Source organism: Ascaphus truei, chromosome 4, assembly GCF_040206685.1.
Source record: "Ascaphus truei isolate aAscTru1 chromosome 4, aAscTru1.hap1, whole genome shotgun sequence".
NCBI lineage: Eukaryota > Metazoa > Chordata > Amphibia > Anura > Ascaphidae > Ascaphus > Ascaphus truei.
Genome location: NC_134486.1, coordinates 72,708,901 through 72,727,569, shown reverse-complemented (window position 1 = coordinate 72,727,569; position 18,669 = coordinate 72,708,901). Strand labels below are relative to the sequence as shown.

The following is an 18,669-nucleotide window of genomic DNA, read 5'->3' as shown; positions in this document are numbered from 1 at the left end:
TTTAGCCTATAATAGTAATAATCCCCGAAGAACAGGGCATTACTGGCCAATAATGCCCTGGCTGGGTTAAAGTCCCTCGGCTTCGCCTCGGGCTTTCAACTCTTCCAGCCAGGGCATTAGTGGCCAGTAGTGCCCCGTTCTTCAGGAATTATTACTTAAGTATATACTCCGTATCACCCTACTATCTAATGTATTTATAGCGTTGTACGTTCCCTGTCTATAATGAATTATAATGAATTAAATGATTATTTATATCTTCATACAGTATATACAAGTGTGCCCAATTTTTGGAAGATCTCTATATCCCCTCTAGGGATATACTTTTTCAGTTTATAGCTATGTTTCACTCATATATTTTGCCATCCAGGAAAGTTCTGATGGAACTTCCCTCTCTGAAAAATATCACTATATCAGTAGCAAGTGTCTTTTCTACGACAGCAGCAAAAAAGGATGAAAAAATTATATTCAACACGCTTTAAACATTAACCAGTGCTTTATTACGACACCTAGCAACAATAGTGTCAGTATATCATCACATAAAGAAAGTGCAGCCATACAGTATGAAGAAAGCAATAGGAACCTCAGTGGCCAAAATAACAGTTCCCGGGTACATGGTGAATCAGGAAATACATAAGCATAGTAGGGTGACACTGAGTATATACTCTGCCTTATATTTACCCTGTATGACTTTTCTATTAATGCTGTACTTTCTTTATGTGATGATATACAGTACTGACACTATTATAGCTAGGTGTCTTGTTCTGCTCTCACTGATTTATGTTTAGATTTTTAAGTGCTTCTAGCGTTGCACGTTCCCTGTCTAGAATGAATTAAATGATTGTTTATATTTTCATATATCCAAGTGTGCCCAATTTTTGGAAGATCTCTATCCCCCTCTAAGGATATACTCTTTTCTCTGATATGCATTTCTCTTCCATGGTGCACCCCTTATTAATGCATAGGTTTTTATGGTATATTTTATCCCTGGTTGTAGTGTCCCCTCCTTTGCCTTGTCCTATAGTTATAAGGTGGTCTAACCAGTGGTTCCTCATTGCATTTCCTTGCCCCACTAATCACTGCGCCGGTTGACCACGGACGAGCCGCGGTGAACGAATTGTTCACACGGCTGTAATCGTGCACCTTGCCACGGTACCGAAGACAGTAAGTCTTACATACATCTGTATGTGGAGGTTGTGGGTATGTTACCAGGTTGTAACTTCATGATCAATTCATAATGAACTGGAGGAATGTATTATATAAAACTCAAGGTTTCCACATTTGATAAGACCATGGTCAATCCCTTACAATGTTGGACAAAGCTAGAGAACAAGTAGTAATCCTACAAGAGAAATAGAATAACATATAGAAATATATATTCCTCAAATGTTATAAGATATTTCAAAATACTCTAGAAATGATGTATAGACGTAGCAGCTGTTATTGCCCCACTTGGCACATGCAATGGCATGTTAGTCTCACCCGCTTCTTGTGTTCGGCTACTCTTACTGATGTTTATACTCCCTGCAGCGACACATAGACAACACATTTGAAACATCTGTCTCTACCCCAGCAGCATCATTGAATAATATTTTTGTATCAGTATTACCAAAGTATGACATTGTGTATCAATGTAAAGCAGTGTTTTCCAAAGCTCTCCTCGTGACCTATGGCCACACCAGGTTGTGGGAATAACCAATGCACTTGCATCCAGCTGAATGCACTTTTTTGCATACTAATATAATGAGAAGGTGGTTGTTGAGTGTGAACCCCCAGGCAGCGTTCTTGGGCTACTGGGTGAATGATAGTACTTCCAACACTAATGTGGAAGGAGGTAGTGGGTCCAGGTTTGGGAGGAAGTATGAGGAGCTCTGTTTTTGCCATGTTAAGTTTAAGTCGACAGAGGGCAATCCAGGATGATAATCGCAGAAAGACATTCAGAAACTTTGGGCTGCACAGCAGGTGTAAGGTCAGGGGTTGAAAAGTAAATTTGTGTCATCAGCATAGAGGTGATGTTTGAACCCAAGAGATGTGATTAGGTCACCTAGAGTAGTATGAGCAGAGTTTAATAACCTGTCTTTGGCAGCATGGAGGTCATTAATTATTTTAGTGAGGGCTATTTCCGTGGAGTGAGCAGTATGGAATCCAGATTGTAGAGGGTCTAGGAGAGAATAGGTGTTCAAGAAGTTTAGAGGCAAAAGGCAGGAGGGAGACAGGCCGATAGTTAGAAAGACAGGTAGGGTCAAGCTTGCTGTTTTTGAGTAATGGTATGACTGTTGCATGTTTGAAGGAAGGAAAGGTACCAGAGTAGAGGAAGAAGTTAAAAATGTGTGTTAGCCTAGGGATTATAGTAGGAGCAAGAGGTTTTAGGAGATGGGAGGGAATGGGGTCAAGAGGGCAAGTGGTAGATGGAGAAGAGAACAGCAGTGCCATTCCTCTGTGACAGTGGAAAAAGAGTCGAGGAAGGCAGGAGGAGAGATAGGAAGAGGTGTAGGATGGGAGGAAACAGAGGGGATGTCCTGACATATGGATTCCACCTTTTCCTTGATATAGTCAGCAAAATCCTGAGGTGAAATGGAGGAGGAAGAAGAGGCAGCTGAGGGTGGTCTGAGTAGGGAGTCAAAGACAGAGAAGAGTCGGTGTGGTTTAGACTTGTGCGTGATGATTAGTTGAGAAAAGTTGGTTTGTTTAGCATGAGAGAGGGCATAGTTGAAACAGGATAGCATACATTTGTAATGAAGGAAGTCTGGGAGAGTGTGAGATTTCCTCCAGAGGTGTTCAGAGGAACGAGTGCAGGAACGCAGCATGCGCGTGTGGGAGTGTAGATCAAGAGAGTTGTAGTTCTTGACCAGGTTGTCAGGGTCTGGAGCAGGGCTGAGAGCAGGTACATTTCGATATTGAGACAGGATTCAAACGTAGTTTGTAAAGGTTTTTTTTTCTATGTCATGAAACTTTCAATCTCACAGCTGATTTACGATGGGGGTGGGCTGATGTGGTTTGCATGGGGAAAGAGAATGTATTTAAGTAATAGCAATGTATTAGAGATTTAGATTTCAACAGAGGAGAGTTTGGACCAAACACGTCATATCATACAGTATGTTCTGTACCGGTGACCTCTCTGGGTGAAAACATTTGACATCTGGTAATGTACTGTATAGGGTTTTCGTTTATGTTATATCCTTTTTATTTTGAGAAACTGTTCTGCATTTATTGTAATTGTATGTTCTTGTAATCCTTTTTCTGTAATATAAGCACTGTAATTTTATATATATATATTAAAACATTTAATAAGTGATGCTTTGGGCTCTGAATGAACTGTTACACGCTCTGGAGTATTTACATTTTCGTACACATTTTGCTGCAACGGATTTTGGTGTGTTACAGTGCATAGTTTTTTCTATCATAAATAGGGACCTGGGACCCTAGCAAATATTAATATTCCATATTTTATTTGCATTTCCAGGGTGGTGGAAGCGTATAGATGATAGCAATTGAGTAAGGGGTTAATATAAACTCATTGGAGGTACCTTGTGCAGGCGAATGGTGAATTGGCTAGAGTAGCTGTGTGTATTATCCCTGGTTGCATATCTAGGTTACATGCCCACTTGTGTGCTGTTTGTGACAGTTGCTATATGTGGACAGATTTAGGTGAGATATTGTCCATTTGAGGGACCTTTGCAGAGGTGAAAAGTGGGACTGCTGGCGAGTGGAGTATTAACCCTTGTCTCGTATGCAGTTCACGTGCTCAAGAGGGGGCCATACGTGACAATGCCTACTGTATTCTTTAGGAAACTTTTATTTTAGAATTCTATAGCAGGCTTTAGAACACGTCCCCAGCAGTGCAAGATCTTTGCAACACTTACCTGTTTGTGATAATTTTGTGATAATTGCCACGCGTTGCCATGACAATGCGTCACCACGTGACATTGCTACATCATGATGCCGCGACTGCACCCCCAAATCAAATTTTCAGATTGCGCCCCTGAACATGCTACATATAAGGAATTTACTGACAATGTGTGGGACCACAAATAATTGGACTTGGTGCTTTATTAACAAGGTCAGCGTGATTTAAAGGCATCAAAATACATCTTCAAATGTTAATTGAAAGGGTTTTATTAAGAGGTCCTACTATTCTTTATTTTGCACTTTTCTTCCTTACTGTGTAGTTAAAAAATGTATGGATTACAGATCTGACCGCTACGTCACAAAAAATACCTGCTTTTTAGGTAAATCTACGGGGGTCTGCATTAAAAGAGCAATCCGTGCAATATCCCGTAGGAGTGTGAGTTTTCATATACTGAGCATCCTTTGATTTCTACACCAGGTTTTAGCACACTTCCCAGAACTTTGTAACACTTTGCAGTTTCTGATAATTTGTTGCCAATATTCCCAGCAGCTTCAGCTGCAACAATAGATAATGCCACCTTAGTAATATAAGAATACGTTGTTGCTGCCGAGTTAGGCCTCGTTCAGGGTGCTGGCTTCGGAGGGAGGGCGTACTGCCGTGCGTGCTGCCGTGAGAAACAAAGTATTCAATTTGAATACTGGTTGTCAGGGTAGCAACCGCCCTGTCTCCGAGGCCAGGAGTTGAAGCTGACTACAGTTTCAATAAACGAAAATTTCGTTTTTTGGAGCTGCAGCAGCGTCACTGGGACCTAGGCAGCCAATGAAATCATTCTTCAGAATGATTTCATGACTGCAACTTGGATACTTACCCTGCTGTGTGTAACCCCGCCCCCTCCCCAACACTGAAAAGTCTGCTGGGGGATAAACACAGATCGCCCAGCAAACTGCAGCCCTGCCTCCCTCCCGCCCTCCCTCCGAGTCCTGCAGCTGACACCCTGAACGAGGCCTTACACTCACTGCTTTTCAGTTTCAATCAATCCTACAGCCATTTTTTAACCCTGGGAAGCAGGATCTTTGCTGATCGATCACGGGAGAACAAATCTATCAGCAGTTTACTGTAGGTAATTCGTTTTCCTGCTATCCTGCTTTATCTTGTTAAAGCACAAAGCAAACAAGTGGACACATTCTGTTATGTTGATGAGCTCTCATTTGTAGCTCTTCTCTGGCAAATAATTGTATGTCAGAACATGCATTAAAACAGGGATCCTCAACTCCAGTCCTCAAGCCCGCAAGACAGGTCAGGTTTTCAGGATATCCCAGTTTCAGCACAGGTGGTTCACAGTCCTTGTTTCAGTACAGGTGGCACAATCAGAGCCTCTGATTGAGTCACCTGTGCTGAAGCTGGGATATCCTGAAAACCTGACCTGTTGGGGGGGGGGGGGGCTTGAGGGCTGGAGTTGAGCACCCCTGCATTAGAACATGCAAAAGAAGAAAGGACACTATGGACTTGGATGAGAAAAAAAGAAGGAGTTATTAAGCCATCATAGCCCCACGTTGCGGCCGTCACAGCAGCCTTATTCCAGCTATATCCGAAACATCGGTCTATGCTGGCTGAATAAATCTCTCTTCCTTTCTCAAAATCCGTGGTGCCCTGTCTTCTTCTTTTGCAAGTCTTGACTTTGCAGACAACTGTAGGTCTGGTGCTGGGTGAGGAGCAGCGGTATTTATACTTGATCCATTATTAATATTCAGGAGTGCTACACTTCACTTTATAGCAGTTTATTATAACAAACATTTCAGAAATACTTAAACATCTATAATGTATATGACTGTAATTGCATGTGTAGATACATTTTGTAAATATAGACAGCACTTTAGCATTAAATCATTCAAGAAAAAAAAAAAGCATCTGACTGATTATTTTGGTAAATGTTAAGATAATATTGTACTGAATGTCACTTGACAAGAAAGTCTCCATGTGTAAAATACATATTTACTTTAGTAGTAGTAATATAAAAAGCATGTTTTGCCATCACTTAGGGTGAGGAATATTGGAGATGTTAGAAAATGAAAACCACCCAATTCACACAATTGTACTGTTTAGTAAATGCAGAAAGAGGGCTTGGCAGCTGCTTGCGTATTCACTTCACTCCCAGGGGCACTATGGAAGAGTAACCATGTTTGTGGTGAGGATTTGGATTATACTCATCACTGCTGTTGGTTCAATTTGCACCTATGTGCTGGAAACGGACTATTAGCCGCGGCCGTGTAGCCTCGAGGGATAGTTGGCTGCAGACGTTTCGGCCCTGAGGTAGGTGTTGCATCTAGGACAATTAGCGTTCGGATTAGAGGTTTAAGGTTTTTAGGGTAAGGGGTGAAGGTTTTTAGGGTTAGGGGATACATTACAGTACCTGGAGCGGCAAACTCTGGTGGCGGGCGGCCAAACGTCCCAGTGGTAAAATGGTCGTGGCTAATTGTCCTAGATACCTATGTGAGATTGCACCTTCAAAGCAGCAATTCTCAGTTTTTCTTTTCTTACAGGATTGGAACTGGGGGTGTTCCAACCCCGAAACAAAAGCTCCTCCAGAGCTGAAAATACCACAAACATGGCCGCCATGGTCACCAATAGAAAGCATTATTTTGGCCGCACAAGCGAGCTCTGACCCCGCAACTCTTTTCTTTACGGGGGGGGGGGGGAGCACATATTTTTTGCAGGGTCGCCCCCTAGGAACTAAGTCCAGAGGATCATGGAGCGGCTCCAAGGTCTCCCCAAAATTCAGGTAACCTTAAAAAAAAATATATATATATATTTCAAAGTATCTAAACAGGATCAAGCAAGAAAAGTAACATGGATTGTTGTAACCATCGCTTCATTCTCAAATAGGTCAGTAGTTTTATCTACATACTTGTTTGCAGTGCAGGTAACTTGTTTTTGTTTAGACGGTAAATCCTTTACTGTCAGATAAGGTCTGCAACATATTGCAGATGTTTCTGGAAGTAAGAAAAGGTTTAAACCACACACACACGCACGCACACACAAAATTGTCTTAAAAAGTGAAATACTAGGAGGCCATTACCTCTGCTCTGAATATAATCACGTGTGTTTTAGCTCTTTAATAACATTTTAGAATGGCAAAGAATATACAAATATTAGCACTGGTCTTGTTAAGAAGTTGAAAAATTCTGTATTTCCCCATTTTTGTTCCAAATCAAGGCAACTTTTTGGATCGCTGAAGTTTTAGCCTTCTTGGCTGACTTTCTGTAGATTTCTTGCTCTCTTTAAAGAGTTCTTCAGTTCTGAAATTATAAATCGATGAGGCGACACTTGGCAGTATCTGATCACTAATACAGTATGCTTTTTGACTTTTTGACTTTATCGTCTCTACTGTTACATTTGCCAATGCGTCAGATTTATTTGTTGAAACATTTTGAAAGGCAAGAACCCTTGGATCTAAAGGCACAGCCTCGAAATCCTCTACTGGACCCTTATAACTTTTATTTATTTGTACATTCTTATGGATAAATGTATCATCTCTTAAGTCTGCTTTTTTGCAAACACCCATTTCCCCTTCAGAACTATGCCTTCTCCTCTTCTTTTGCATAACACTTGTTCTCTGGATTTGTTTTCGCATTGGCAGTGCTGACTCACAGATCCAGGAAAGATCCTTGCTCGGGTTCTGCGTCTTTAACCACTCTGAAGATTGGGGGTTTTGCTGGCTGCTAGCTTCATATGGCTGTCTGTGATTAACATCATTTTTCACTTCTGGAACAGGAAGCTCCAAGCTGTTCTCAGTAGTATTTATGCAATACCTTGGTTGTCCCACACTGCTAGATTCTGTTTCAGAGTGTGGACTGGACAGAATCTGATGTTTACCCTCATTCCCTTGGTCAGAGTCTGCTGGCCCTAGGCAAGGCGACCCTGTCCTGCCTCCACCGGTTGCAGCGTCATAATTCGTATCCTTGGTAGCTTTTGTCTTCTTTATGCTGTAATTTTCAAAACAAAGATTAGTGCAGGAATCATTCTCCTACTGCTTATGCAATTCATTACAACTTTAATAGCCTCACAAAACATTCATACTGTAATGTAGCAAAGCTGCCATGCATATATCACCCTGACAAGAAACATTGTTTGCAATGAGAGGATCATGTCATACTTTATTATCTGATTCTCTCTCTGCATTTGGGAATTTATATTTAGTGACTCGGCTTTGGAGAAGTTCAGATTGTGCTCACTAAATTTGTTGCAGATGTTCGGGTCAATATTGCATACTGGTATCACATTTCAGTAGAGGCTGAATACAATATTATAGTACACATTTTTTTAAGGATTGTATCCCAAGGCACATAATGATATTACTTAATACATTTTCAGCCAGTGCCATATTTTTTTTTGCAGTGTGTGCAAGAAAGAAGATAAAACCTGAATTTTCCTGACACATTTCAAACCACAGAACAAGATGAAATCTCAAGAAGCCCAGAGCAGGGTTTTAATTAATATAATTGGTCAAAAGTACAGTATGTTGTACATCAAAATGTCACGCATCCTGTACACCGATAGATGCAAAGGGCCAAGAGTTGTGTAAAAATGTGAAATTAAAAGCATCACATCTTCGACGAAACACTAAATACGTGTGTGCCCCAATTGTGTGTTATGACCCAAATCTAACAGTTAAAAACAATTCCATACAGATCCATCTGTCCAACTCTAGGATTATAATTTCACGGAATTGAATAAAGCAAATCCAGACATCCCAATCAATTAGTGATAATGTAACTACAAAGAATAACATACATGTTTTTCAGTGTAACTTGCTTTTTCTCTGTAGTAGATGATATATTGCAGGTTCCATTTTCTGTGCGTTCAGCAAAATATCCTGACGTCCCGCTGGAAGACTCCTCTTCCTATAAAAACGCAAATAATGTTTTTTAAACAAAACATTACATTGGAAACTGACCAAGGAAACTCTACATTATAAAAGATGAAAGCGCAGTGTGTCCATGACTTACAGATGTTCCTTCGTATTGTCTTTACGGACCAGTTTAGGAACAGAATCATGTTAACCTCTTAGGAAGCCTGCATGTCGTATCTGACACTGCAGGCATTATCCCTGTCTCCTTTCAGTCTGCTCTGACAGAAATATGTTCTATTTCTTTCATATATTAAAACTAACCACAAACAAATAAATGCAATGCAGAGAGTGTAGATTTCAGACTGTGGTAAAACTTTTGACTAACATCTTAAAACAAACTAAACTGACAAGACTTGTCTATTTAAAGCAGAATTATTGAAATATTGTATGAGACACTGTGGCACAATGGTTTTAATCCATGCTATGTGCAGAATTCACCTCCTATTTTTTTGTAATGCAAGTGCTCATTTGGCTCCGGAGATATTGGAGTTAAAACGGTTAAGGCTAACATTTTGATGATCATGGTTTGTGGGTTTTGGCTACACTTCCTACATGGACCACAGGAGATTTTTTCTTTGTCCAAGCTAAGAACAAGCATTACTGGAGAGCGTTAGCATAATATGAGCTGTGTATAGTGTGTGTGTGTGTGTGTGTGTGTGTGTGTGTGTGTGTGTGTGTGTGTGTGTGTGTGTGTGTGTGTGTGTGTGTGTGTGTGTGTATATATATATATTTTTTTTAAAGCTATTCTAAGAAGTATCATTTCACCATGAGACAGACAGTCACTGACTAGATGCGCAGCTTTTATGTTGCAATCATTTTTATTAGCTTGCTTCACATACAGTAGATGTTTACATTAAAAAAAAAAAAAAAAAAAAAGAAATAATCATCAGAATCCCTGGGGGCTTTTCGAAAGAAATTATTGCAGTCCCACATACATCTCCAATGGCAACAAAGGCAATTTCTAGTGAACTAAGGCCTCAGTAGTACATCCCAGTCACCTCCTTGGCTATCTCCCTACTTTCATGATATCACCAACATCTGGACTACATGATATTTTGGGAGGGGAAAGGTTAACAAGGGAGGTGGTGGAGCACAGACTAGGTCTTATTTTCTGCTTTTGAAACGAAGACTGAATGTTAAGGTATTGCAGAAATGGTTTATTTAATTGTTGAAGTGGGATAATTCATTGTACTCCTCAATGTAGGTTATCTAGGACTGGCAAAATTAAAGTATTTGATTTGCAGTTGCCAGGTTCTTGAGCTCAAGAACCAAGTATGCTTTCTGGTCCTCAAGCAAGTCAGCAGGATTACGTTTAAGATTTTTTTTTTATTAACCCCTTCAATAATGTGAAAATACATTATGTGAGGACTGTCATCCCTAGGGGGACCAAAACATCAGGCCTGTGTGTATTTTGGACATTATACATTTTCATTTTACCTGAGTGTTGTGCCAGTATTATAGATCTTTCGTGACAATTCCTTTCCCAATCTCCTTTACCGTACACCATGACTACCTCTTGTAAGGCTCTTTACTCAGCGTGTGTGGCTGTCTTGTGGATATACATGTATATGTGTGTGTGTTTGTGTGTGTATATATATATACACACACCCGTTTAATAATTCTTTACAGCAAAATAAATAAATGATCTCACAACCGGGCAGTGACTAGTAGATTCTACATGAAGCACTGCCACCTATCCAGAGGCTATAAATCTATTGACTCATGAAAGTGTCACATCCTGTTACAATGTACTAAAGTAAAATCGATGTCAATGTATCAGAATGAAGTGCCAGTGTAAACATCCAACTATATCTATGGAATTGTCTTTTCTTTGTTTGAAATCTTTGACACACTGCAATTCAGTAGCTTCTTTCTTGAATAGATACTCAAAAGGAAGAGAAAGCTTCAAAAAAACTGAGAGTATTATTTTTAAACGACGGTTGAGTGGTACACTGGGACTTGTGCTTCATGCTTCTATTTTACTCTGTGCCGTTACTCGAATGGCAACATTAACCTACAGTAGCACACAGCCTTCAGAGTTTCTTAGGAATGGCTCCCAAAAGTGCAGACTGCAAGCTGCAATAGTTTCATGGCAATATCACTCCATAACAAGACTACCAGTACCAGGTACACCAGAATCTGAGCACTTCCTTATGATAGCAGGGCTGGAAGAGTGCAGAAATGTGCTGGTCATAGGAGTCTCACGACTACAAGCATCTGACATGCGAGATGATCCTACACGTTTACGTGAACATGCAGAGTGGCACTTCTGCTTTAAGAAATCTTTAAAAAAGGAACAAAACATGATTTATGTGTGAAACATTTCTGAACATGCCCTATAAGTACAGTAGACTTTCCTCTGTGTGCCACACCCTTAAAAGTGCTGTATTTTGAGAGCTAAACAATTAACACAGACCATGAGTCAGTCTTTGAACAACTCTGTGGGAACCAGAGAGCCTTCTGCTATGCAGAGTGATGTAAACTCCCTAAGGCTTCCAAAGCCTACAACAGAATTCAGAAACAGACATAAATAAAAACAGTGAACACTGCATCTAGCAGTTGAACTATATTATTACAGTTTATACTTATAATATGCTCTAAATTCATTATAATTTTTTATTGACATGTATGTTTTTTGAAGGCACGGCTAAAGTTCATTTGCAGATGGAATATATATATATATATAAAACAAAAAAAAATATATATATATATATATAAAATGTTATTTAGCAATCTACACCTTTCTAATAAAAAAAAAAGGTAGACAAGTTTCAAAGTAGGAACATCAGTATTAGATACATTTTGAACAGCAACATTGTCAGAAAAAATTGCAACTAACGGTTAAGTTGTTTCACCCCCTAACAAATTAAAAGCACATTTCTTGGCGTATTTACACTTGCATAAAGACTGGGTGGGCACGGCAGATTAACATGCTTTTCCAGCCCTTGAACTGTCAAGTCTCATTAGACATTCAGTGTTCTGACTACTCTAGGGTTATTTCAATTTTTTGCCTCCAAGTATGCGCTCTTGTGAAGGGTTATGGCCCTGACATCCCTTAGGGTAATGAGATTAAGAGGAAAGTGAATGTTTCATTGGTACAGAGGTAATTCTAAGTGGTGTAAAAAGCCTGTGTACTTTTCACATAAGTTATCCCCTGATGGACTAAACACACATTACTGCTGTTACCAAGCTAAAATTCTATTAAGTAAAGCAAGTCATTTAATGTTTTTAAGCCCATACAGTGCCAGGCACACACAGAATACTTCAAAGCAATTCTCTGCAACACTGTAGATATTACATTGAAAAGAAGGTCTGATCGTCACTGGTACATTTACCAATGCCATATGTTTCCACAGATTCTTTCCTGGTCCTTCTCTCCATGTAAACAAAGCATTTTTACACCGACGAGAAAGAAAGTGAATCACAATCATTGAAAGTGTCACAAAATCCAACTCAAATTGGTACTAATTAATACCAAGAACATCTACAAATGTGGTATATTTCTCTCTGCCGGCACTTCAAAGCTTTTTTTTTTTTTTTTTTACCGTCTATTGGATTGTTTTGCACAATATTCAATTTTTTTTAAATGACCCCAGCGATGACATAAGATGATATTTTAAGAAAAGCCAAGGGATGGATCGCATCGAAATCAAGAGTATTGTCTGCTAATCAGAGAATAAACTGCAGAAAAGATAGAGAAATGGAATGAAGAATAAAGTCACTTTCCTTTCAATACAATACAGTTGCAAGTAATTCATTGGTAAACTAAATAAAATTCACAAACAAATCAACATTGAGATGTGGAAGAGCAGGTACGTATGGTTATTATATTGGTTATTATACTATTAGACACATGAAAAACAAAAACCACACTTGCTTGTGATTCATTTTCTTGATCATGTAAACAGTTAGCTACGAATTCAATATTTGGATTACTTATTTTATCCTTATGACCAAGATTAGGGGTAGGGACGGGAAAGATAGAAGACAATGTCCCAGATACATAAAACTCTGTCAAAATTGAGTTAATATCGCACCCAGTAAAAAATGAAAATTAAAAAATAACGCGTCTTATTACCGCAATTGAAAAATGGAATACATCAAGATTGCCGCAATATATTTACTGGGTGTGATATTTTACAGAAAATTGATTTAATTACCACATCGCGATCGCTTAAATAATATTTCTATAATAGGCTTCTGTATTATCTATTATTACAGAACCTCTGGTAGAAATGACATTAATCCCTTTGATGCCTGTGGTTACAAAAGTATACCAGGTATTAATACTAGAAACAAAAACTACACTATATACCCCCCTTGGCTACTTTAGTGGCTAGTAAATCATTGCAATGCTTAATGCACCCTCTCAGGAGGCCTCACCACCCACCCCAGAGCAACTACCCCCATCACCAACCCCCATCCTCCAAACAAACCTCTGCTCTAAACCAGCGGTGTGCAAACTGGGGGAGCGGAGCTTACAGAAGGCCCTGTGTGCTTCCCAAAGGCACTTAAATAAAGTGGTGGGGGAGCTGCAGGGCCTCCGTAAACAATATTTACCTTGATTTCGCCAGCATCTGGAGATGCATTGACATGGCAACGCGGCATCAAATGACGGAGCGGGGTCATGTGACGTCACATTGCTATGGCATTGTGATGTCATGACGCCCAGATGCCGGGAATCAAGGTAAAGAGGAGGATGCGCATGGAGAGGAGATCCGGCAGGGGGGTGCAGGGAAAAAAGTTTGCGCCCCCCTGATCTAGACTATTGGCTATTATCCAAATGTGGCTAATTTTGCTTTTTGCCATTGAAAAACCATTAATAACATTTTAAAAACACCTACATTAAAAATACAAACAAAATATTTTAAACGATAAACACATTGATTGGTCACCCCAAAGAAAAAATGAAAAGAAATCCAAAGGCGTATGGCCAATATGTTATTCACTGTCATTCTGGCACAACAATGTTGGATCCTCAACTTGCCATGGAGCCCTCGATCCTCTGTTGATTGGAGAAGTGTCCTGTGTGATTATTTGTTAATTATCTTCTTTTCTTCTTTTTTTGAAAGCTGTCTTCTTCATCCTCTTCTATCTTCCGCCACCAGATGTAGCCTTTTCAGTTATTTTTGGCCTGCCGAGAGGGCTCAGCCTCATATAGGGCCTGGGCCATCCCAGGCGGCCTTACGTCATAGGGTACATACACTAATCCGCTCGCCCGCCCCCCCCCCCCTTCCCTAGTTCCAACTCTGGGTTAACTCCTTGGTTACCTTAGCGGTTAGTAAAGCTTTGCATGGCATGCTTTACTAGCCACTAAGCTGGCTAAGGGGGTTAGCTGGTGTAGTTTTATGTTGATATTAATCCCTTTGTATCGAGCTAGTCTTGAAAAACCATGACTAGTTGACCACTTGGGCTACCAAAAGGTTAATATTTACTGTAATGTATTCAAGTTATATTTTATCATCTAGTTCACGTTGGTTTAGCTTATCTTGCCTATGTATATAATGGTCAATATATTGCCCATTAATTAAATAGGCAAAACAGGGCTAACGTCAGTCTGGAGTACGTGATAAAAAAAAAATGTGGTACATCTGCCGTTAATTCCATTTTGATAAATATCTGAACGTGACGGATGGCACGATCAGGGAGAAAATGTGGTATCAGGCATATTGTTAGCTGTGCAACGTTGATGTATTGCACTATAAAAATACCGGAGCTTGTTGCATCTGGGCCAATGTATTAATTTCAGTATACCACAAAACTTCTTAACCAATGGAACTCGGGGAGACACGTTTTGAAATAAAAAGGTATACTGTATGTATATGCAATGAAATGCAACTATTTGGTTCGCACCCTATAATTAATAGGTTTAGTAGTGCTATAGTATATAACTTCTCTCGCAAAAAGTGCATGCAAATGGTAGCATTATTTCTGCATACATGATTCTTAATGAATACGGATAGAATTCCTGTTTTTTGGCTGATTTTGCATGGCAAATTTTGCAGTTGAATGAATATATGCCCCCATAATCTCTGCTACATCTTCAGACTAAAAGAAATAATAGCCCAAGAAAAAACTATTTCCAACTTTAGCGGCGTTTGAGGATGGTTGCCTGCGGCTTGCCTAGATAGGGACCCGCTCCCTATTGGGCCCAATTTCTGTAATCACCGCTGGGTGGGCACCAGCCGCGCTGCTGTCTCCTGGGTTGGGATTGGGGAGAAGGTGAATCAGGGAGAAGGCGAGAGAGAGGAGAGAGAAAGGACAGTGAGAGAGGAGGGAGAGTGAGAGAGAAGGGAGAGGGAGGGAGAGTGGGAGAGAAGGGAGAGGGAGAGAGAGTGGGAGAGAAGGAGAGAGAGAGAGAGAGAAGAGTGAGGGAGGAGAGTGAGGGAGAGTGTGAGAGAAGGAGAGTGTGAGAGAAGGAGAGTGTGAGAGTGAGGGATAAGGAGAGCGAGGGAGAAGGAGAGTGTGAGAGAAGGAGAGTGTGAGAGTGAGGGAGAGGACAGGAGAAGAGAAAAGGGAGAAAGAGGTGGGGAACTAAAAGAAAGTGAATGAGTAAGGAAAGTATAGAGTGAGGGTAAGAGAGAAAGGGTAGGGGAGATGCAGGCGGGGGAGAAGCTCGTATGGAGGGGAGCTTTGTGGGCCACAGACTTAATATAGATTCTACATTAAGTCTGTGACCTGCAAAGCTTACCAAAGCTTGTCAAGTGGCCCTCCAGCCAAATAATTGCCCACCCCTGATTTAGGCCCATATTTTTAAGCAATGCCCTATCATTGGACACTTTGGGATGCCGGAAGAAACTTAACGGCCCATTCAAGTGTCTTTTGTCACTAAATGATCCACCATAAGACAGCGCATGGCTAAGTAAATATTGGATGTAGTTTCTGACTTATAGGAATTTTGATGCAAATCTGTTTAATGCGTTTTGTGCAAATACATCTGGGTTCCTATTAACACTCAATAATAACTGGAAATATTTTTTTTCAACTAGGTTTCTAAAGCGGCTCTCACAAGAATTTTGTTTTTATAAAGGGTTGATAAGCTTCTTAATTGTATTACTTTTGAGATAAAAAAAGAATTTCATGCATATTCCTGCAGATAAGATGTCTATTTTGTGCATGAAAAAAAAGTTACAACTATACTATTATGTAGCAGGTGTGATGGAATTCTGCAGTTTTAGTTTTGTGTGTGGATGTATGTACCGGTATATAAACAGTATATAATAAGTGTGAGAAAGGATTGTAATGCCAATTTGAGAGTAACACAGATACTAACAATGACCAACACAGTGACACAAATCTCTATCCCTCTGCAATTCTCTATCTTCGCTTTGACACCTTTCTTCCTTCTATGTCACTTTGTATCTCTCAACAGCTCCTCTGCTCTTCTTCTTACTCTTAAATAATCTGTGGGTAAATGGGTCTCTCGGGCATGCTGAACATTTCCTCTCTGCTGTTTCAGCACTGCTGTCAGTTGCTCACGGTCCGCATTCATCCTTGTGACTACGCTTCAGCTTCCCATTTAAGCACGACCTGAAAGGTAGGGAGGATGAGAGCAGTCTGCCGCCTGGACCTGCCGGCAGTACTGAAACAGAGCAGCGAAAAATGATCAACCTCCCTGAGGGTTCCATACAACTACAGCCAAGGATTGTCTGCTGTCATTCCGCACCGCTCTTCTTATTTTCTGTGGCGGACAGCTATTTCTACGTTATTTCTGTGATCATGGAATCCTGACTGATAATAATAGTTTTATCCAGGGGAAATACTAATTATAGACCATAGATTTTGACATAGACAACATCTAAAAATCAGGTTCACTACATAGACATTTATTTATTTTTTTACATTTTTTTTTAAGGTCAATGTTCTGAATTTATTCAGAGAAGGGAAACAGTACAAAAGACATCTTAGAAGAGGGTATGTGCACCTGCCTGAAGTAATACAATTTATTTTTCACTGGTAGATCATTACATGTAGAAACTCCATGCTAGGAAATCCCTATGGTTCGGACTACTCTGAAGAAAGGAGTGGGTCAACAGAGAGGACTGTTGCTTTAGGAACTGTCACAAGTTTATTCATTAGCTCTGAATACCATGCTTGTGTGCCTACTATACATTGAATTACTACATGGATAATTTACATGTACACAAGATCATCCCTTGAAATTGAAGGAAAGGATATTTCACCAGCAGCCAAGGAAGAGTTTTTTACAGAAAGGGCAGTCAAAATGTGGAATTTACTACCGATGGAGACATTGATGGCAGATATAATAGATCTCAATAAGAAAACGTTAACCATCTTTTGTTTGTTTAAAGGAAAGGTATACGGGAATATATCAAATAAGTTAAACATAAGAAAGATGTTAATATAGGGAGAAATACTATAATTGGCTGTTTCACTGTTTTTTTGGGGGGGGTTTGCCTTCCTCTGGATCAATACAAATATAGGATGAATATCTCAGTTGACTAACTTTAACGTAGTTCAACCCATGTTCACTTAAATCTTTATTCACAATGTTGATAGCAAAGGAAAATCAAGCGTAAAAAAATCCCCTATGGTGAATAGTAAATATTAAATGGTGTTTTGAAAGTGATAATGACACAAAATTATAAGTGAAAAAAAGTCCCCAAATAAGACAAATATAAGTATCTATTTAAGTGAAAAAGTAAATACATATAAAAAATACAATACATTTTTACTCATGGGAAAAGTGCAAAACAGTTGTTTGAATATAAATGGAAAAGTCCAAAAGCTATGAATTCCTCACTCTCATGGTGTATGAAAAATGTAACGTTATCTCAACACATGTGGACTCCTGCAGAATCTAAGGTTTTCACTGAGGTGAGATAAAGGCTTCCATTAAATATGTGAAGGAAAGAGAGTACAGAACATGGTGCAAATAACGTGTTATAGGATGAAAATACACAGAGCAGTGACAGTACACTCACGAAGTAGTAAAAGCATATTTATTTTATTTATTTATAAAAGGTTTTAACCCGGAAGTAATAAATTGAGAGTTACATCTCGTTTTCAAGTACGTCCAGGGCAGAGTTATGATGACAACTACATGGTTACAAATACATAGTTACATTAAGTGAACAGGGTTATACATTGTATACAAGACATTGCATGCACAGTTAAAATAATAAATATTATAGGCGTATGTAACAGTTACATACCAGGTTAAAATGTGAGAAAGCTTTAGTTTGGAAAGAACTTAGACTGGTGGCGGCTGTGAGAGTCTCCGGTAGATTGTTCCAGTTGTGGGGTGCACCACCCAGGGTCTGAAAACTGGTCATCCAGAGGTTCCACTCCTACAAACACCAGCTTTCTTGTCCTCCTGTCTCGGCGCCCTTTGTTTCCGGATAGGTGACATCACCATGGGCGGCAGGACTAGTCACATACTCGCGTTGGTGCAGTGATGTAAAGTGAAGAATTTAATGGAAGCCTATATCTCACCTCAGTAAAGACCTAAGATTCTGCAGGAGTAGACACGTGTTGAAAAAACGCTTAATTTTTTCATACACCACGAGAGTGGGAAATTCATAGCGTTTGGACTTTTCCATTTATATTCAAATAACTGTTTTTCACTATGTATATTTTTTCTGTTTTTTTCACATGCACCTTGAGAAAGTTTGCGCTTTGGACCTGTTGCTGTTTTACAATGGTCATACATACAAACATTTGCCAGGGCTTGCTTGATGGCTGTGCCCACGGTTACAGAGGCCCTGCACTGTCCCCAAAAACAATGAAAACAATTAAACTGATTGCCGGGATAGCGCACGGGACCTCTGTAACTGTCTCTGACCTTGTCTGGCAGCATCACCTCCGGCAGCGTCCCGATGTCATGGCGCCGCAAGTTCAAATGGCGTTGCATTGCCATGACAACGTGATGCCGTGTCGTCTGAGGAGATGC

General features: G+C 39.9%; 1 protein-coding gene across 3 annotated transcripts in view; it reads right to left on the bottom strand.

Moving 5' to 3' along the window:
• Positions 1 to 5,360: 5,360 nt before the first annotated feature.
• The window catches only part of SLX4IP (SLX4 interacting protein), a 191,545-nt gene continuing 178,236 nt past the window's right edge, over positions 5,361 to 18,669 (bottom strand). For 2 of the 3 annotated variants that reach the window (XM_075596041.1, XM_075596040.1), the window contains 2 exons: positions 8,639 to 8,748; positions 5,364 to 7,830 (listed from right to left, as the gene is read on the bottom strand). In XM_075596041.1, the coding sequence (XP_075452156.1) occupies positions 7,056 to 7,830; positions 8,639 to 8,748 (885 nt within the window). In that variant the 3' untranslated portion in view covers positions 5,364 to 7,055. Of the gene's footprint in view, positions 7,831 to 8,638; positions 8,749 to 18,669 lie in introns of all 3 variants that reach the window. The other variant, XM_075596042.1, reaches the window with a different exon arrangement.